Below are 22,500 nucleotides of genomic sequence, written 5' to 3' on the forward strand. Positions count from 1 at the left end.
TTATCTCCTAACCTTTTCCCTCCCGCCTTTACATTGGGTGTCAATAGTTCATATTGTGTTCATGAAAAGTTACCTGTAACCTTTATAGGTGACTATAAATGTTATAGGTGCAATACCAACTTCTTAATAAAAGTACCTGAGGTACTATATTCCAATTACATAGATAACACAAATGAATATTAGATACCTTTGACCTTTGGCCTTAAGTTGGGACTCAACTTAGCCCTATAAATTTGACCTTAACTTTCATACTGTTTATTACATTATATTTAAGAATTCTCCAGCAAAAAGCCTCTAGTGTCATGTGATCTATAATTATATGATTGGTTTACAGGTAGTTCTGTTGAAAAGGGGGTTAGGTCAGATGATAGATATAGCAGCACTTGTTTCATGTACCACTCATGACCGAGTGGATACGTTGAGACGGTTTCATACCACAAGTTAAAAAGTAAGCAATTTAAGAAGCTGGGGTTAATTGGGATCACGTGGGATTCATTCATTGATTATCTTTCTGGTTTGGATTTGAAGCTTGGCAGCTCACTCACTAACTCACTCACTCACTGACTCTATGTGTGAGGGTTGATTGCATTGCAACCGTTCCTGGAAGGAGACACCCCCTGTGCTGTGTGCCTGCTCAAGGCGGCGTCCCTCTGGCCGCGTGAGAGTTCTTCCCTTACCCTTCGGAGAGCTCAGAGTCTGGGCGGCGCGGGACTCTACGCATCCTATGCGGCCGCCGGAGCCCCTATGAGACTCACTGTAATCAACGGCTTTACAAATACAATTGACCTGACTTGACTTGTTTCGCACACACACACACTCACTGACTCGCTTACTCACTCACTCACTCACTCACTCATTCCCTCGCCTCATAAATACCACAACAGCTCAGCCATAAGAGAGGAGCAACCCGTCCGCTGAACAGCAGCATGAGCCGGGAGAGGAAGAGGGAGCCGGTGAGGCGGAACTCAGCCTGCAGGAACACAAGTCCGAGAGATCCACCGCTCAACCCAGGCCACGGCCGAGTGGGCCCAGACCACATATGTCTCCTTCCCGCTGGCACACACGCACACGCACACACACACACACACACACACACATCAGGTACGCACGTGCGTCCGATACACACAGACGCACACAATCAGACACTTGCAAACACACACACACACACACACACACACACACACACACACACACAATCAGGCACTTGCGCATACAGACACACACAAACACACACACACACGATCAGACACTTGCGCATGCACACACACCACACACACACATGCACACACAACTAGACACTTGCGCGCACACACTCACACAGACACACACACACACACACACACACACACACACACACACACACACACACACATTGTAAACACTCTCAATCTTAAAGTCCAGGGTGGTGAAAATACCCTAATATCATACCGACAACCGAAACAACAGTTCCCCCAGCGTTAGTGCCATTTTATGTATTTTTCATCACGCCGTTTCCGGCCAATTGACACCAAGCGGGCAATAATTCCACCCAATCGCCAACGAGCAGTTGCAGTTACAGTTGTTCCCCGGAGGAGGTGCTGACCCTGAGGATTAATTCTGGCGGTTACTCTCTCACCATCGACACACACAGACACACTCTTCTCTCTTTCTCTGTCTCTTTCTCTCTCTGTCTGACTCACCCACCCAAACACACACACACACGCTCGTAATATAAAACTAAATCTGAATTTAAGTAACAGAAGAATGGCAGGAAGCATCTGGTGTCCAGATGCAGTGGAAACATGGCAGCACTTATCTGCAGCTGCCGCTTCCATTTATATCCCGCGTCATTTAAGAGGACTTCTGGAGCATAATCATCCAAGGTAAACCAAGGCTGTGTTTGACTCGTCATATAGAGTAACCCGCCACCCTATGTATGTGCTTAGATGGTGGACAATCCCCACGTTATGTTAACAGTAACAAGATTAAACATTGAGTTGCTGGTGCTACCATGAGTGACCGTACAATATATATATACTTTATACATATAAAATATAAGACTGCTACTTTCCGACCAGGTGGAGAGCAGTACGTTCCTCCTGAAAGGGGTCTGATGGAGTTGTTTTGCACCGGCACCAGGCTGGGTTTGTGTGCACTGCTTTGAAAAAAGTACTGCAGCATTGTTAGCTACAACAACTCTGGTGCTGGTGTTTCAAGAATGTCTTCACACACACTTTTCTTTTCTGTAAATCAATTTTGCTGAATCACTGCCTTAAAATGAGCTCTTGGATTTTTGGTGGGAGAGAAGAGAGCAAGAGAAAGGGAGACAGGAGGGGTTGAGAGATGTAGATGGAGAGGGAGAAGGTGAGAGAGAGAGAGGAAGAGAGGGAGGGAGGGAGAAAAATAACCTGTAGCGATCTCCACCCACTCAATCCCTCTCCGCCATCCTTTCCTCTCTCCCTCTCTCTCTCTCTCTCGCTCTCTCTCTTCTTTTCTCCCGTTCACATACTCAATCAAACAGTCAGTGGCTATGGCAGAGACACAGGAATGAATACTAATCTTAAACTAAAAAACTTGAACGTAATGAGATTGAGTTATGCCCAGGGGTGTACTGAAGGGTAAACACACTTAAACTCTATTTACCCACCTCTTAAAAACTTAAAAAAGCATTTATAGTTATCACCACCATGCAGTGTCCACACAAACCCTAGCACATAGCTTAGCAGGAGGTAGCCATGACGGCAGAATGTTAAACATTGAATTGGTCTATTTTGGTTCTCTTTCTAATGGCCACTAGGGGTTGTTTGTTTGCAACAGACTCAGCCCGTGTAGAGTTTATCAGGAATAAGCTCAACGTCTATTTAAATAGAGTTTACTTTATTAACACCTCTGACTCCTAATCCAAACTGTGTGGGTGTCTTTGGTAAATATTTTTACATGAGATCATTATCAAAACCCTTAACCTAACACAAGACTTTCAATATGTCGGTAAACAGAGGGGGGGTGTGTCTATGGGCTGATTGGCAGGTCACAGTGACTGTGGTGCATTTCCTGGCGCGGTCTGTGCGAGGTTCCACGCTCTTATTTCTACTGTAATTTTCCATTGAAGATTGCGCCGCCTTAATCCAAACTTTATGTATCTTTAAACATCCTTCAAATGTTACGATTATTTTTTTACAGCCTTGAGAGTTCTAGTCGGGACTCGCAGGAATCTTTGGCGGTTGGGGAATACGCACTTTTTATTCATAGACACAGGAGCAGCTGGTTTATGTATATTCTTGGGTTGTTATTGTGGACTGATAAGAAAATTGTTATGGATTTTGCCATATTATTGCAGTATTATTGTTATTACATTCAATGTTTCTATATATCTGTAAAAAAACCTTAGATTTAGAGAGTTATAGAGGAACCCGTTGTGTTATTCTCCATTTCTAACCATAATAACGTCTCACAACAGAGGAGGAGGGTATTGTTATTTGCTTCACTGCTCCTCATCAGCCCATATGCTGTCTGTCTGTCCATCTGTCTATCTGTCTGTCTGCCTGTCTGTGGCAAAAAGCGTATCAGTCCTCTCTTTCTCTCTCTCTCCCTCTTACTCTTTCTCCCCCCCCCCCCCCCCCCCTCTCTCTCTCTCTCTCTCTCTCTCTCTCTCTTCTCTCTCTCTCTCTCTCTCTCTCTCTCTCTCTCTCTCTCTCTCTCTCTCTCTCTCTCTCTCTCTCTCTCTCTCTCTCTCTCCACCACCCTCTCTGATCTCCGAGAGGGTTTTGGCTGGGAGTGAGTGAGTGGATATTTAATGAATGCCTTAATGCTCTGAGTCAATAAGCACTAAGTAACTATGGAAACAATTATACACAGCCTGCCCTCTAGTCCCATGCAGCTTTCAAATACCAAACCCAGGGAGAGATAGCGTTGGCATCAGGGCACGGCCATTTTACTCATCTGACGCTGACTAATTGATGGAAAGAGAGAGAGAGGGGGGGGGGTGAGAGAGAGGAAGAGCGAGAGAATAAGTTTGAGGCAGAAATAAAAAGAGAGAGAGCGACTCATTCTGTGGCCCAGTTCCAGGAAATACTTTTATTCACTCCCTCAACGTTAGCTCATTTTTTGCAGAGTACGTGCACTTAAAATCCATATTTCACCTTGTTTGTTATTTTCACCTTTTTGTAGAACTTCATTTTTTTACTTTGTTTGATTTTGAAATTGCTTTGGCAATGGGATTGTTTATTCGTATTTGTATTGTAATTGAATTTAATTTAATTTAATGAATTTATTTTATTTTATTTTATTGAGAGAGAGAGAGACGGAGATAGAGAGATAAAGAGAGAGCAAGTTAGAGTGAGAGAGAGAGAGAGAGAGACAGAGAGAGAGAGAGAGAGAGAGACAGAGAGAGAGAGAGAGAGAGAGAGAGACAGAGAGAGAGAAAGAGAGAGCGAGAGCGAGAGAGAGGGAGAGAGAGAGAGAGAGAGAGAGAGAGAGAGAGAGAGATAGATTTATAACTAAACAAAGACAACACATCGGGAAAGGAGGGAGGAGAGACAGAGGAGAGTATGTGTGTTGTGTTGTGTTGTGTTGTGTGCCTCTTGACCTGATAAAAGGCAACAACAAAGACATGCCAGGCATCGACACCCATGGTGCTGACACCCAGCCAGCCAGCGAAACCGAGGTCCCTGACACCCAGCGAGGCACTGAAACCCAGGCCCCGACACCCGGTGACGTCACAGCAGCACGCGTGTGACATCCATCCAGCACCAACCAATACCTCCCGCTGACGCCGGTACACAGGACGGCTGTGGAGCGGTACAAAGGGCCCATCCATTACAGGGGACAGCAGGGGGCCTCGTTAGCGGCATCCCATACGAACGTCTCTCCTTCCTGTCTGGGTGTATGCTGTATACTGTAGATCTGCTGGGAGGGAGGACTTTTGGGCCCTTAATCGCTTATTCATTTTAATATCGAAAGTAAAATATTTGAATGCCGTTATTCTAATTTGTAGTTGTATTATTAGTATTATTTATATTATTGTTATTAGCAGTAGTATAAGTATTATTTATATTACTGTTATTAGTGGTAGTATTATTATGACTTACATTGTTGTTATTAGTAGTGGTATTAGTATTATTTACATAACTGTTATTAGTAGTAGTATTAGTACTATTTATGTTAATATTATTAGAAATAGTATTAGTAATATTACTTTATTGTTATTAGTAGCAGCATTAGTACTATTAATATTATTGTTATTAGTAGTAGTATTATTGACATTATTTTTATTAGTAGTAGTAGTAGCAGTATTTATTTTATTGTTATAGTAGTAGTATTTGTTCTATTTACATTATTGTTATTAGCAGTAGCATTAGTATTAATATCATTATCATTTGTGTATTCTCCATGCCTCATTTCATCATCCTCAGTCATTTCTTTAACTGCACAATGTAAGACCAAATGAAGCTGGTAATTGTCCTTGAAGCGTTCTACCAGTGGACTAGCTTCAGTAAAACTGCCAAGTGGTTAGCGCTGAATGAATCTGCGGTGTTCCACCAACAAACCAGAGGAACATTTTGATCACTCATCTTGAAACCTCCAGAGAGATCGGCACGTCATTTCAGAGTTCTGAATCATTTCTTTGGACCTCAAAAAGAATAAGGAAACTGTTATCGACAAAAGTCATTCTGCTTTTTCCTTTGTGGTTGCCACTAGGCCAAAGTTCTCAAAGATCTCAGACAGCACTGAACCCGTCAACTGTACAACGTTTCCTTCTCCACCAGTCCTGCAGCATGTACCCGAAAACCAAACCAGAGTCCAGAACCATAACTCGGGCCGGTCTCCATCACGCATGGCTTCATAGGTCACCGTTCGACCGGTTGTCAGCAAGAATATGAGAAAACCGACAACAGTAGAACAACACAGAGTGTTCTATCCAATCACAAGCAGCGGCGCAATGATTAAAAACACCCATGTAGTCGTCAGCCTCGACAAGAACAGATCCTTCTCCTGTAGATGCTATAGACACAGGTATCACCTTCATCACCATCTGTTCTGCCGTAACGGAACTCACGCACTAATTAAGCTGTGTACTAGCACCTCCGTACACACAGAATAGTTGATGGGACTTCTCACGATGATGATGTGCATTTTTCTCAGCTAGGTTAAAACCCTTTTTTTGTGCAAGTGGTAAATTGAACTTTTACCGTTCTCAGTGTTGCCTTTGGAGCACAGAGCTCATATTTAGAGCTGATCTGTTGGTTCGATGTTTGCAAGAATTGTTTTGTTTTTGCAGTAGAGTTTTTGTGATGGCGTTACCAAGTTTGACTCTATGCGTATTCAATCTGGCATGGACTGGGATATTGTGGCGATCTTGTGGTTGTTTAAGGGATGTTACTCCCATCTGCATGGGTCTGGGTTTGACCCCAAGGTCCACAGTCTAACTTTAGGCATCATTGGGCAAGATACAACCTTAACCTGCTCATTCATGGAAAACTAAATATGATCCTATTTAGAAAATAAGTGTTTTTGGGACCCTTTTATTGGATAAAAGGGTCCCAAAAACAGAAAAAAATAAAAAAAGATTAAAGAAATATATTTTTGTAAATACTTAAGTTGTTCACTTATCTTCCAACATTAGGTGAATTTTTTCCTGGGAAGGAAACACAACTGTAGTCATGTGACCTTGAGGCCATTATGTGATTGGCTGTGGCTACTGCGGACAGAGCAAGAGAAAGATCCCACATCGTTGTAGTACAGAGCATAAGAGAATAATTAAAAGAAGGAATATTGAGCTCACTCATTAAAGATGAGGTCCGGGGCGAAGTACAGCAGCTGCCCGTTGGTGTGTTTGTACGACCGCCAGCTGAGGCAGAAGGACAGCATGCACATCCATGAGTACTGGATCAGAGTGATCTGGTCCTCTATCGGCAGGCCTCGGAATCCTGGGACATACACACACACACACGCAAAAACACAAACATATAAGACGATTGACAGAGAATTTATGACAGAGAAGACTTAAAAATCGGTTTCACTATCTGGGTATTGTCCCTTGAACTCTAGTAACAACTGAGTCAGTATGCACCTGCTATAAAAAGGCCTAAGTAGATTTTTATGCGTGTGCCCTTGCATGTCCGTGTATGTATGTGTGTGTGTGTGTGTGTGTGTTAGCGCCTGTGTTTTTGTACATTTGTGTGTTTGTGTGTTTATGCCTTCATGTGTGCATCCATGAGCATGCATTTGAGTACATTGGTACGCGTATGTGTGTGTATTTGTGTGTGTGTGTTTGTGTGTGTGTGTGCCTGCGTGTGCCTGTGTGTGTGTGTGTGTGCGTGTGTGTGTGTGTCTGCGTGTGCATTCTTGTGTGTGTGTGTGTTTGTTTGTGTGTGTGTGTGTGTGTGTGTGCGAGTGTGTTTATGAGGGGTTTATGCCTGTGTACCCACGTGTGTGTGTGTGTGTGTGTGTGTGTGTGTGTGTGTGTGTTTGTGTGTCAGATCCCAAACCAACAGAAGGTTTAAAAGAGGCAGGGGCCCGATGTCAAAGGGACAGATTTTGACCCTTTTGTCTGATTCTCTTCTATTTATATTTCCGGATGGAGCAAGCAGACACCGTGGGGGTATCAAATATTTGCAACGCAGCGATTCCCTCAACCTCAAAGACTTACCTGTTGGTCATCTCCCAAACACGGCTCCTACCCACTGACATTTAGGAAAATACATGTATCGCTTCCCAGCCCAATATTCCCTGTCCGTGACTTACAGGATCGGATGCGTTCCGCGTGAAATGACTTTGATTTTTTTTGAAATTCTAATCATGACTTCTATTTCTCCGAAAAGGTTCTTCTCACTCGTCCTTAAAGCTCGCGGAAATGTGAAATTATTCTCGCTACGCTCCACACAGACACCGCTCCGAGATACGGCGGGGGTTTAGCGCCCGGACGAAACCGGGGATGTGTCCTTTTAAGCAAGCTTAAAAAAATGAAAACCCTGATAAAAGCCCCCTTAAAAAAAAAAGAACCTGATACACTCATTTTCCAAAAATCGTCATCCTTTAAGAAACGCATTCATCACCGAATAATCCCTGCGATGGCACGGCTCAGGCCTGTACAATCACGGCCACATCCCTCATCCTCCATACCCCCTCCATTATACCCGACCCCACCCCCAGGGCCTTACCCCCGCCTCACCTGGAAGTACTTTGGCCCACTTGACCATGCGCACCAGCTGCTTGCCCGCCAGGCAGTTGAGGCTGGACAGCAGGTGGTCGGTGGTGTCAGGCATGCTGTTGTCGTAGCCGGAGAACACCTCCTCCGGCTCGATGAGCTCCAGCACGCTGCAGATGGAGGGGGGCAGGTAGGGGGTGACCACGCCCAGCCCGTGGGGCACCAGGGCGTTGCTCTGGGCCTGGCTGGCGCTCAGCTCCTTCTCCGAGGACAGGTACCCTCCCCCGCCTCCGCCGCCGCCGCCGCCGCCGCCGCCGCCGCCGCCGCCGCCGCCGCCGCCGTTGCCCCCGCCCGCACCACCTCCGGCGGTCGCTTGGCCGTCCTTGGAGCCGTGCAGGTCCTCGCTCACTCCCTTCAGCTTGCCCAGCTTCTTGGATTTACGTGCTGCAGGGGCGGGAAAAGGGTTACCGTTGGTAGCCCCGATTAGCATGTGACTGCTTCGGGTTCTGGAGGTCTGAAAGGATGCTGATAGTTGGAGCTATGAACCAACGAGGGCAATTGATGGGAACTAATTTTGGGGTGGGAAATCTCCTGCTTTAACTGGAAAATTGCCCATCTCCCATCCCGTGCCCCACTAAAAAGAGGAAACTTTACTGTTAATGTCTCCCTCAAAGAGTTGTATAGCACCAATAAAATGTGCTGGGTCCATTTTTGTTGATGCACAGTGTGATGAATACTGCACACATTTAGTTACCGGACAATACCAATGGTATTTCCCAATGGACTCAATAATATTTATTCTGCTTATGAAGTTTCCTTTTTCTAATGTTTTAAATATTTACATTTTAATAGAGCCATGCAACTCACAGGCAAGCGAGTCAAAACAACTGCAGAAACACAATAACAATATAATAATAATTGCACAAGAGCTATAATATAGCTGTTATATATTATTATTACTCTATATTATAGCTTCTCTATTAAATCCCCAACCATTAAATCCTTAACGAAACTCAAAAAATGATTTGGATCTGTAATGGCTCGAGAGAACCCCGTGGGGTTTAAATATTTTATCCTCGCTCGCCTCTTCAGTGAAAACTGCCTTTGAGGTTAGTTCAGGTTACTGCTCAGGCTACTGTAGATCATTTGGTAGAGAAAAGTCCACCATTTACAACCTTACATGCTCATGAAAACCAACATGCACACGCACAGTCCCACATATGTACGCACACACACACACACACACACACACACACACACACACACACACACACACACACACACACACACACACACACACACACACACACACAGACAAACACGCTCAGTGAAACGTACAACTCGCTCTCCTCAGTCAGCCCATCCTTGAGCCTTTCATATGACTCGAGCAGAGACCTACTTTATCGTCTAGCAGCTGTTTGTGATTTACTAAAAAAGGGCTGTCACTCAAATGTAAGAGCCATGAGGCCACGTGACGGGAGGTGGGACTAGAGGAAGTACAGAATAGGGCGTGGCCGTACCTCCCAGGTTCATGCCGGCCTGCAGACACTTCCGTACGCGACACGCCGGGCAGTTTTTCCTGCGGATCTTGTCGATGATGCAGTCGTTCCTGCCGGCGCAAAGGTAGTTGTGCTGACCTAGAGGAGAGGGGAGGGCAGGTTAGGTTAACTGGGGTTAGCAAGCATTCTACATTCTATGTTGAGAGTGTACATCAAAGTAGGTATGTGAGTAAACTGTATGAGTGGCACCTTACGAAAGCAGGTTACAAAGTCACACTTTGACGAAACCAAGACAGAATAAGATATAAAAAATTATGCTTAATACTAGACAGCAGGCAGAAAGACAAAATCACACAGTGAAAGACAATTTTTAAGAATAAGAATTTAGAAGTTAAATAAAATTGGGGGAACACTCTGATCTCTGGTAGGGGGAACCACAAGAGCAGAAACGATCAATAAAGATAATCCAGATGAGTCTAAATGGAAATGGGCGACGTGAAAATGTACAAAAAGAGACCAGAATTTTCATGGCTATTTATGTACAAAGAAAAAAAGGAAACAAAACTCTGATGGTTCATTTGGCACCTTCTTACATTGTGAAATGTGTAATAATAGTATGGCGTTGTGCTGTTTTTAAATCCAGCAGGGCTATAGATGGCTCCCTGGCTACCAGGGTTTCTGGCTGCAGCTACACTCCTGCTGCTGACAGTGATGCTAACACGACCAGAGTCCCTCTGCCGCCTGCCTAGCCCTCAGCTAAACCCAAATGATCTCCCGTTTCCAAGCGCTTCCTTCCGCTCCACTGGCTCTTGACTGTGCCGTCCCTCCCGCCTCCTCCTCCTCCCTCCCTCCCCGGCCTCCTCCACCTCCCCTTCCTCCCTCCCTGCACCTCCTCTTCCCTCCTCTTCCCTCCTCCCTTCTCCTCCTCCTCCCTCCCTCCACCTCCTCCTTCCCGCCCTTCTCCTCCTCCTCGTTTGCTCCACTCCCCCCCGCCTCTCCCCCCATGCCTGTGTCTCAATCCTTTAGCTCTCTTTCCACTTATTCACCAACACGCCCCCACACAGACACACACAAACACAAATACACATAGTAATTTGTATCGCATGCACACACATTCACAAACGCACACACACACAGGCGCACCCAGGCACACACACACACACACACATACAAGCACACACACACAGACACACATGCATAATGCCCTGATGGAATGAGATCTCATGTGAAGTGACCCTGCATGGAGGATGCAGATATATGAGATAATGCCATTAGAGCTGAAATTGTTTGTACCTCTGAGACCGTCCTTGCGTGTGCATGCATGTGGGCTCATTACTGTATATGGGTCACTATTTATCTGCATATCACCGTGCGGTTTCACTTTTTCATCCACCGTCTTTTATTCACGACGGAGCGGAATAAAACGTGTGAGGGGGCACCACCGCGGCTCGTTTTTTTTGACAAGGCTCGCCGTCAACGGGAATTCACCACGCCGCCGCATTCTTTAAGCATTAAAAAAAGAGAACCACACAAAAAGAGGAGCCTGCATGAGTGCGCACGGTGCCTGTGTCCGGGATGGAGCAGAAGTTGTTTTGCGAGCGAGCAGAAGAAGTGCGCAGTGTGTCTGTGAGGCTGCTGCCAGGAGCCGGGGTGGAGAGCTGCAGGAGGCAGGCAGCAGCTGTAGTCCCACCACTATTTCTGGCTAAATCACATGACCGTTACATAAGCCCATTTTTCTTGCTCTAAAAAACAGTAAACTGCGACACAGGAAACACAACGCAGCCCTCCTCCTCCTCCTTCTCCTCCTCCCTCATCCCTCCTCCTCCCGCCAAACGCCCCCCATCCCCCACCCCCCCCCCGCCTCCAACACCACGATCTATCCACACGCGCACACTCACACACACACATTCCGGAACATTACACACACACACACACACACTATCAAAGCCTATCCCTTCCAATAGACACACACACATAGACACACAAACACACACACACATACCCACCAAATAGACGCGAAAAAAACCACAAAACTACACACACACACATTCCCGCTTGAATGGGTCGGCCAAACGTCAGTATTTGATTAAAAAAAGGAAAGTCCTTCTGTCCAGCGACCCGTTTGTCTTCTCCTCTGAATGTTTTTGTTGGGGATGAAACACACACACAGGCTAAAGGAGCTGCAGCGGAGAGGGATGTAAAGTTGGTGTGGGAGTTTGAGCAGAACTAATTAATTTAGTGCAACTCTTTTTTTTCTAGATCTATCAATGTAACCCTTTCACTTATTAATGCACTAACTCTGTGTGCGTGTGTGTGTGCATGCCTGTGTGTGTATGTGTGTGCACATAATGTGTATGTGTGTGTGTGTGTGCGGGCCTATGTGTACGTGTGTGTGTGTGCCTTTCTGCATGCCTGCCTGCGTTTGTGAGTGCACATAAAAAGCACAATTTTGCAGATAGTCGTGGGCTGCTTGTATCTTATAGGGATCTCGTTTTGTGCAAAATTCTTATAAGTCTCTGTTTTTGAATTCTTAAGACAAAAACACATCTATTTTTATGTATTTTTATTTTACATAAATCTTCCCATGTGAGGCAACGACATTGATCTCACATCAGACGATGCAGCTGCAGTTCATTTTCACCCCGATGAAGAACCGGCAGGACTTCCACACGGCGCTGCGTGAGTGTCGTCTCGTGTTCATAACTCACCCAATTACTCGATAGCGTAGTAACTCTTCACGGCGCCGGCGGTGGCTCCTTTATGCCTGGTGATGTCACAACGTGGCAACCGCCTGCTAGGTACACTCTGTTGTGTGTCAACTCCCACATACATCAGAGATTCCTCTAAGTGGGAAACACAGGGGCCTGTGGGAGCACTGCTTTAACAACACTAATCTACGCACATGCGCGCGCGCATGTGCGTGTGTGTGTGTGTGTGTGTGTGTGTGTGTGTGTGTGTGTGTTCATCGATACTCCAGGGACATGCTCCAATGGATTCTACGATGCAATTTAATCCTCGAGACGATACCTTTAGATTGTCCTGAAGTGTGTTCCTGTGTGTTTGTGTTTGAATGTGTCTGTGTGTGTGCATGCAGCTGTGTATATATTTGTGCGTGTGTGTGCGTGCGTCTCTATGTGTCTGCATGCACCTGTGTGTATATGTGTGTGTGTTTGTGTGTGTGTGTGTGTGTGTGTGTGCCTGCATGAACGCATGTGTGTGTCAGTGTGTGTGTTTGAAAATAACTTCCTAGATGGATGACCTACTTTTATCCTGCAGCAGCAGCACCTACCACAAAAAAAAAAAAACTCACTAATAGCTGCTGGCGAATGGGAGTCACTGGATAGCATATAACTAACGGATTAATGCTATTCCCTCGTCACAATGCATTCCCTGACGTGTCCGATGTGATCATGCTCCATTGTGTGATTGTGCATTAAGTGATCTCATGTTGCGTGCCACTAAGCAACCAAATACAAAGGAAAACAATAAAATGGCAAACAATACGAAACAGGTGTCGCGCATTTAGTGGTATTGTCGCCACCCTCGCGGCCGCTCAATGTCAAACAACGACCCTGGGAGCGTTAAGAAAATGGCGGCAGTCAAAGCCATGGGTGGCGCCTGCATCCCTCGCCAAGCCCAGGACGAGCTGTGGGGGGGGAGCTGGGGATACGGCTCTATCGATGGAGCTACACTATCTGGGGCTTTAGGGAGTAGGCTACGGAATCCAATATGGCCCCCGTTAGAAGCGGGTGCTTTGTTTTGAATAAATTCCATTTTTCTCTGATGATGCGTCATATCTGAAGTTTGATGTCGGATATCTGAGTTTACTTTTTTGTTTTTTTCTTTCAATATCTCTAGGCCTTCTCAGGGAGAGCTCTCATGCTTCTGTGTTTTACATAGATCACTGTCGTTGCTTTTTGTCGTTACTTTTAGCTGTTATTAGCATAGCTTTAACGTTTAGGACTAAGAGCCATGCCCGATTACTGTACATTCAAAGACTGAGAGAGAGAGAGAGAGAGAGAGAGAGAGAGAGAGAGAGAGAGAGAGAGAATCCCCCACCACTCCAAAACCACCACAAAATTATTGGAAAGTATAACTCTGCGGTAGTTTCCCTCTTGTGCATTGTGTCAATAATGCACCATTAACGGCCCGTACAATACCAGGGTCTTTGATACAGCCGCCCTGCCTGCACACGCCTTGAATTACCAATGTGGCCAGCGGGAATGTCCAAATATTCTGAAAGATGAAGAGAAAATCTCTACCCTCATGGATGCCCCATCCCAAAAACAAACACACAGCAATTATGGGACAAAACACTATGGGTGCGGAGCCTGGGATGGGTCCGTTGTCGCAGACTAAAGTTGTCACCCGCATCAGTTTTGTGGAACCACTTTTGCTCCAAACGGTAGGAAGAGATGGAGGCCTTTAGGCAGCCCGGAGACTACTGCGCTACGGATCCCATAAGTCAAGGCACGTGGAGGAAACGTTTATTGAGTGTTTCAATGTGCACCCGTGTGTATGTTGGCCCGGACTAAATTGTTTGTCTGCTACATCTTTCATTCAACATGCATTCAACCAAAACTTTGTAGATACAGTACGACTTGAGATGGCAGTGTTTACTTTCAATGCCTGTGCATGCATGTGCAAGGATTTTTGCATGTGTGTGTGCGCAATTGTATATCTGTGTGTGAGTGCGATGGTCCGTGTGCTTGTCTGCACGCGTGCACGCCTGTGCACAATCTCTCATCAAAGGAGACTCCGTGGGACATGTGTTGCACGGTTTCGCGATCAAGACAAGAGCACTGCGTGGCTGCCTTCCAACTGAGGCCCTCGCTGCACACAACCTGAGGCATTCAATCCAGCGCGGGCGGGAGGCGGATTACTCCGACAAAGCCTTCTAATTGGACGGCGGGCCTGCCCATCAGAGCATTAACAGTACAGCACTTGTCCTCAGATGACTCTGGCCCCGGCTGCCAGGGAGGCGGAACTAAGTAATAGAGGATTTTTTTTCTCTTTTTTTTATTTTCTCCGTTTGACACCAGCGCCATAGAAACCGTGACCCAGCCACGCTACAGAGTCAACACCAAAAAGGGGGGCCATATCCAGGTTGTTACCGAAAAGTTCTGGGAACCTTCTTTTAAACGGCCGCTAGGCCAGCAACGCACAGCGGGGAACAATGATAGTGTGCGACTTGTACGCGAGCGCACTGGAGTGGGACACCAGTCACTGTTACTGGTGTCCCACTCCAGGCATACCGAGCTCTTGATGACATGCTAGCAATACGCTGGCGTACGCGCCCGGAGTTCTTTGAATCGTCCAGCGCTCCACATGAAGTGGTTTTTATTGAGAGCAGCTGTCTTCTATCAACAAGCCAGACCTGGGCACTCCTTCTTCTCCCATTGGTCGATGCACTTTCTTTTGTTTGATGGTTTACGTTTATACATCCATGTTATAATATCAAACACTTCTCTCCCCTAATGCAATGTCTAACATATAGAAACCAGAGCTAATCACAGACTAAAGCCAGCAGATCAGGGGAACCTTCTTCAGGCCAGGATCCGTTGCAGTTATGCTGGTCTGGGCTGTGTTATTTCCGTCTGGGAACCGCCGGTTTCTTTTGACACTTTAGCCTCTGGTTGACAAATTGAGCATTCTGTTCATGAAAATGACTTTATTTCTTCAGCAGCAGAAAATAGTCAAAAAGAGTAGTCCTTCCTCGAGAACAAAGGATCATTATTTTCATTCAGTGCTCCTTATGTGTGGTTGTGTGTGTTTGTGTGTGGATATGTGGACAGGCACCATGCACTGGTGGATAGCTGTAATATGTGTATTATTAATTCATATTGATTACGTTTTTTGTGACTATTATTAATATTAAACACAGTAGCAAATATTCTCCTATTAATTGTTATCTCTATAGGGGTGTACCTATAACACAGACTTTTTATTGGAAGGTTCTAAACTCAATCTGTCCGAGACAATCTGATTGGTGGATGGATCGATCTGAACAACATCCCAGCACTTCAAGGTGGAAGTCTCTCCCTAACAATGGTCAAACGCAGAGAAATCCGAGACGGTAAAGGTCTGTCCCATTGGGGGGCATGTTATTGGCGTCCTATGTCCTTTACCTCTTGGGAACCACTCGGAAAAACAATAATCCAGTAAAGATCTAATTTATTGATTCTTTCAATATCGATCTTGCTAACTACAATGTGCTACTTTGACAAGATGCTCTCGCAAGCCACCGGGCTGATTCAGTATTTCCCACGCATTGTTTTATTTATTTTTGCACCCGCCCGAGATAACGACGCCACCTGCGATCGATAGAGTTTCCCACACATTGACTTTCGTGTGTACTATTTAAAATGGGTACAATCTTATTTCATTGTGGAGCTGTGCGTAACACAAGTGTGTTCGCTCTAGCTCTCGCTCTCTCTCTCTCTCACCAACACGATGACAATGGAGCGTCTGTGGACAGCCCCTCCTCTCCATGCACACTCTGACCTCACAACAGGATCCTGCGCCCTGGAAGGATTTTGGCCGTCATCTGAACCTCCCTGCTGAGAAGACGGATCTATGGAGGTTCTATGATTTTATGATTTCATTCATTGATATTCACTAGTATGAATTCATTCAATGAATTCATGATTCATTCATAGAATCAATCCGGAGTTCACAAATCAGTATTAGGAATGCCCAAAATACGAATCGAATCGAATGCACTGTCTAAATCTCGTTAAATCTTGGGTTGGTGAGAATAAAGTCCACCAATGTACACATATGGAAAGTCTGTTTGATTTGTATTATAAACGGTCTACGTGCGGTACAACCACACCAGAGCTTTACTGGCCACGCAGTTCTTTAGTTGATTTTGACTGTTGTGTAGGGGATACACGTTCAACAGCCATTTGAATCCATTGGGAACGTGCAATGTCTCTGGTTTAATTGTTTTAGATAAGGCTATTGTTTAGGGGAGAGTACCTTCTAATTCTGCTCTATAGAGAGGAGAACTGCTGCCAGACTGCCTCCTGGGCAGGTATGCACCACTTGAACCACACAGTACTCATGATGGTGAACGTGTCTTTAGTTCCCCTCTTGACCTTACTGTAATTCAGGGTCTGAATATCTGTTGAACATCCAATATCCCCCCCCCCCCCCCCACACACACACACACACACACACACTCCCATCAGCTACCACCACAAGTAGAATCTCAATAGAAGATGGCTTATTGTTAAGCTCTCATGCCATGTAGTCAAAAGGTTGTGGGTTCAAACCTGACGATGCCAATATTAGTAGTGTCATTGAAAGTTGCAAGGGAAGTCTCACGTCTATACTGTATTGGCTAGTGTGTTTGACTCCCAGCTCGAAGTCTAAGTCTGATTTAAGTTGCTTAAAATTAAGCTACTTAGAATCAAGCTGCTTATATTTAAGGTTCTGGAAATTAACTGCCTAGAATGAAGCTACTTATAATAAGCAGCATATATAAACATTATCTATAGATATAAGATGAATTAAAATAAATGCAGAAACGATAAATTGTAGATAAAATGTCTAACTGGATTTAACTTTTAAGATAAAAATATATATTTGTTGGAACTTTACACTTTGTAATGGTGAATCACACTCACACCTAACAATAGGGGACCCTACATTATAAGATTTCTCAAATTTTAAGTCCACTTGAAATTGCTTTGAATTTAAGCAGCTTAACTTCTAAGCAGTTTTAAGTGTGCCTCAAAATGTATCTGTTTAATTTTAAGCTGAATGATTTCAAGCATCTTACATATTAGATGCTTATTTTTAAGCAGCTTAAAATTTAAGCACCTTTTTCTTTGAACAATGGCATTTTTTACTCTACATACCACTAAACAACTAAAGATTACGAAGAGGTGACCTAGAAAATCTAAATGTATTTTTTTAATTTACTAGTTAGTAATCAAACATTATAGCGACTGCGAAGCCGCTTGGCTAAATCAACCCTGTTGAGCTTGCTTGAACAGTTCTTATCTATACAATCCTATATTGTATAGAAAAGATGTACTTATTAAAGATGCAGTGTGTAGAAAGTAGTGGCATCAAGCAGAACGGACTTGGCAGAATGTACGTTTTAATTAGTGTATAATCCCATGAAAAAAAGATTTGTGTTTCCTTAGAATGAGTCATTTCTACCTACATAGGGAGTGGCTCCTCTTCGGCTGTGCCCACCATGTGCACGGCCATGTTTCTTCATTTGCCCAGAATGGCTCTAAAGAACCTAAAACCCAACTACAATTAACAATCATAATCACTATCTTACTTGTAAGCTATGACCTAGAGTTTAACATATTTAATCTTTAGTGTAATTCAACTTCAAATTCAAGGGTTATTTATTTTTAAGTAAAATCATTATTTCCTGCACTTTGTATTAATCATTATATATTTCTGCTGCTTATCAAACCCAATCCATGTCAATACGCTATCAAGGCCGTATTTAGTTTGTTTAGAATTATACTAAACAAGATAGATATACATTCTCTACAGAACTTAATATTGTGATACATTTAGTAAAGTCGAAAACCTCGTTTTTAGTTTTATTAGTAACATAACAGAAGTTCACTTATCGATTCATTATTGAACATATTATATTATAATGTGTAATTATATATTTAAGTTATAGTTAATTATCAAATATAAATGATATGTAGGTTTGAACACACAAGAAATCCCATTAAAAAATCCCACAACAGTGAACCATTAATGTGTGTCATTTTTAAGTTTGGATTGGATGGATGGTTTTTAAAGAAGTGTCCGGACTTTAGCCCTCAATAAATCTACCAGCTGACCTGAGACGTGGAGATGGCCATGATGCTCAAGAAAGAATAACCAATTGGGATTGCTGGAATAATTCCCCCTATGTCAACGCCTATGTCTCTGCAGCTCTCTCTAATATCTCAGCTCTGTTTTTAACAGAGACGAGAGAGGAAGAGGAGGAGGACGGAGAGGGAGCTGGAGGAGGAGTAAAATGTCTTCTCACGTCCCAACTTACACCTCTCCACAGCTCACTGCTGACACATCACTTTCTCTCCCTCGTTCTCGCCCTCCCTCTCCCTCTCTCCCTCGCTCTCTCGCTCTCTCGGGGCTCTCTTTCCCCTAGCTCACTCGCTTCTGTGTATTTCACCCTCCCTCCCTCCCTCTCCAGCTTCTCCTCCCCTCTTTATCTCTCTCGTCAGTTTCTGCCTATTCTTTTTTTTTCCTGTCTTTGTCCTTCCTCCCCCTTTTCTCTGTCTGTGTATCTGTTTCTCTCCCCGCCACCTCCTCCATCTCCCTTCACGCTGTGAAAGCCCTTCCTTCCTCTCCTCTCCGTTCAGCCCCGCTGCCAGGCGCACACCTTGCGCCTCCATTCTCTCTGGAGCTCAGCTGCACAGCTCTGCAGAGGTCATGTGAGGTAAACTTTCAGCTGTACAACAGTAAGACGGCGCGCGCACAAGCAGTGCACATACACACCCACACACCCACAGCAAAGCCTACACACTGACACACACACACACACACACACACACACGCACACTCACAACACACTCTCAGCACACACACAGCCCTAACAAATAGGAGGTCACTGTTAGTCTTCCTCAATGCTTCAGTCTGCTTAGTAATTCATAATTTGTTTTTTATTAATCTTTTTCTCAAGGTGAATTTCTACCCGCCGGTAGAATTAGAAATTGTCCCGTTTCACACAATGCCAGACAAAGACTAACAGGGAAAGTCTCCTGTTTGTGCAACGTTGGCCAGTCATCCAACGCTAAGTGTAGCTATTCCGGGGCTGGATAAGAGTAGAACATGGTATGCGAGCGGGCCTAAAGCATCCATTGCCAAGCCCCCAATGGATATAAGTAGTTACCAAGCAAACGCCAGAACGTCAAACAACAAAACAGTAACGCTATCGGCTAAAAAAAATGATGAGACTTATCTGCTTTCAATTCCCCGGTAACGATGGGTGTGTAAATACCAACTGAACAAAGGCCTTACTTGAAGAGAAGAAATTACTGCAATTCATCCAATGAGAGAAAAAATACCTTAAAGGGGCTGAGTTTTTTTAGGCTAGCAGGCTTGTTGTTTGCTTGTTTGTGCCTACGCTAGGGTTTGTATGTATTTGTTTTGCCTTCAGACGTTCCTCGACGTGATTTAGGCCAGTAGCTTGAGGCAACAGGCAGAAAATGAAAAGCACATTATGACTGGAACCGATTTTCCCCTGGCTAAATATAACAGAGTAGGCTGTTTCGGTTAAATTACCTACTGGATAACAGGATTGCTTTGCTCTTATGGGGTGGCAGTTAAATAAGTAATATCCAAACACCGATTTTTTTATTATTTTTTTTATTTTCACACCGTTACTCTTTCTATTTTGCAGCTTTATTTGATTTTAATTACGGTTGGTACAGTGCATATGAAATATGTTTGTTTACTCTATTGACAGGCTAATGTATTTGTATTGATAAGACAAAAGTAGCCTGAATCATTGGGGTGGAAAAACTGTTATGTGCTCCTGTGATAACATGCTCTGAAGTCATTCGCTAACATCGGAAATTTGATCTTACACTCGTTTTTTGTTAGATAAAAAGGTGGGAAAAATGTTCCTGGCCTTCCTTTTCAATCTATTCACTTCAAAAAAATGTGTGCGCACTGATTATTTGTATAGCCTAAGGGACAAGGCTTCAGCATTTGTATCAGTAGAACTACTAACAAAGTAATGACTGAAAGGCCATATCTTGCCAAAGGTACATAGCCATCACCTTTAGCCACAATCAACTGGAAAAAACTCTCAATAAATAAAAAGCCGACAAAGAATAGAAACGTGAAGAAGAAATTAGAAAAATATCTGTTGAATGCCTTTTTGCAAAAACGCCATTTTCCTGCCATTCCAGTTGCTTAAAGGGGTTCCTGGGCTGAAATCTGAAGCTGTTTACATATTTTCTAGTCAACAAGTGTATTTGGTCTAAGGAGTTTGAAACCACAATGTTCCACGTCTGTACCTGTAGGCACCCTTGAGCGAGACACCCCAACCCCTACCGGACCCTTAACGACACGGATCTGAATCCACTCTGAATCACTGTGGATAGCAACGGTTCCTACCTTCCACGGCTCTTTTGAAGAACACCTTGCAGCTCCCGCACGTCACCACGCCGTAGTGGCACCCGGACGCCTCGTCCCCGCACACCAGGCACACTTTGGCCGTCGATGAAGGTTGTCTTAGTGACGAGCTGGAAGGAGAGACAACAAAAAAGACACATGATGCAAAATAACATTTACAAATCAGTCATAAATCAGGAAGCGGAAGACACACAGTGACACTCTTGGAGGGGGACAACCAAAGCCAGGTGGCTTCCTCACTCCTGTCCAACTCCTGCTTTTATGGCCTTAGGTACAGTAGCGGCAGAATGCGACCGTAAATGTGTCAACCCACCACAAAGTCTCGAGGACTCTGAACTTCTGTAATTTATCTCTTGGTGCGGCTCATAAAATAATTCATTATACTAAGTAAAGCAAACCTATTCACAGGTGAGACAGCGGAAAGAGCAGGTCAGTCTAAACAAGTGTAAGGTTACTGTCGTCACTATATGCCCGCGTAACACTACCGACGGCCCGTATATAACAAAAGCTAGTTCGGTGTTAGACGAATACACAGGTAAAACACTTTTTGAAAGCCTGCAATAAACAGTAGTGTCAGTGTCGACTGTCACTGTGAAAACCTCATACGTTTTTCCCATTGAGAATTTACCGTTGAATCGTAGGAGGAGTCATAATCACTTCAATAAGGCCGTCATGGGACAACAGTTTTATGTTAGTTTTGATTTTCTTTGTCTTAACTTCTCTTTTGTTTAGCCTGCAGATAAGGATGCCCTGCCACCTGCGGTGAGTCTCTGATGGGTCCCAAACCTTTAGATTTATGATCAAAAATCGGTGATTCATCTCCATATTGTCCATGAAGAGCCAACACAATATGGTGTGTAGGTGGACCTGGTCACAGTTTACAAGCATATAGATTGGCAGTGTGTTAGTGTACAGTATATACAGCACCAGCTTGTCTGCTGAGAACAACAGGATAAGCTGCAGTGATCAAGCCTGTCCATCTGGTGAAAAGGATACGTGGGAGCCAAACAAGAGTAAATAGTCTGATCCGGTTCTCGGTCCTTCTGCCTGCTCACCTATCTGCTGTTCATTTATTTTTCCGCCGTTTTCCATCTGAAGATGGAGGACGCCGCATGCTGGCCACTTCAAGTTGCCCAGCAAAATATGTGCCAGCATTAGCGGGGGGGGGGGGGGGGGGGGGGGGGGACGGGGGGGGGGGGGGGACGGTTGTCAAGTTGAGATTTGGTGTCTGCCTCCCAATTATCCTGATTTACGTTGTAAGCGCTATGATCTCTCGAGGGAACACGGTCACAACGGGTTCTCCGTGTTCATTTTCATGTCATGATTGCACTCTTCCCTTCCACTACTCTGCCGCGTAATTGGTCGTCCACGTCTCTGCAGACTACATCGCCCCGAATGTCTCATGGTGGATAGGATGGTCTCCCATGGACAAGAATCTATATCTCGGTGGACTTACATGCTCTGCACGTCTCATGGCGGACATGATGGTCTGCCATGGACGAGACACAAGGTCCATTGTGTCTCATCATGTGTTCCCTCTCTGCAGCCTTGCCAGCCGTGTTCAAACGAATGGCCTGAGCCTGGCCACTCCACACTGTGGAGCATATTGCCCCTTCACCACCAGGATGGAGGAGGCAGCGTGCCCCCAGATAGACAGGAAGCACAGACGCTCCCCCCCCCAGCTCCTTGGAGTCTTAGGCGGACGCATGTCAAAAAAGTAGAAGGTTGTTGTTACATTTACTTTTA

At 44.7% G+C, this 22,500-nt stretch overlaps 1 protein-coding gene across 1 annotated transcript in view; it reads right to left on the reverse strand.

Moving 5' to 3' along the window:
* The window catches only part of nr3c2 (nuclear receptor subfamily 3, group C, member 2), a 63,120-nt gene that overhangs the window by 12,335 nt on the left and 28,285 nt on the right, over positions 1–22,500 (reverse strand). Inside the window, exons 3-6 of the mRNA XM_079730934.1 lie at positions 20,737–20,864; positions 9,646–9,762; positions 8,150–8,569; positions 6,761–6,905 (exon numbers count right to left, since the gene is read on the reverse strand). Coding sequence (XP_079587060.1) covers positions 6,761–6,905; positions 8,150–8,569; positions 9,646–9,762; positions 20,737–20,864 — 810 coding nt within the window. The remainder of the gene's footprint in view (positions 1–6,760; positions 6,906–8,149; positions 8,570–9,645; positions 9,763–20,736; positions 20,865–22,500) is intronic.

Source organism: Pollachius pollachius (assembly GCF_949987615.1).
Source record: "Pollachius pollachius genome assembly, chromosome: 2".
Classification (NCBI taxonomy): domain Eukaryota; kingdom Metazoa; phylum Chordata; class Actinopteri; order Gadiformes; family Gadidae; genus Pollachius; species Pollachius pollachius.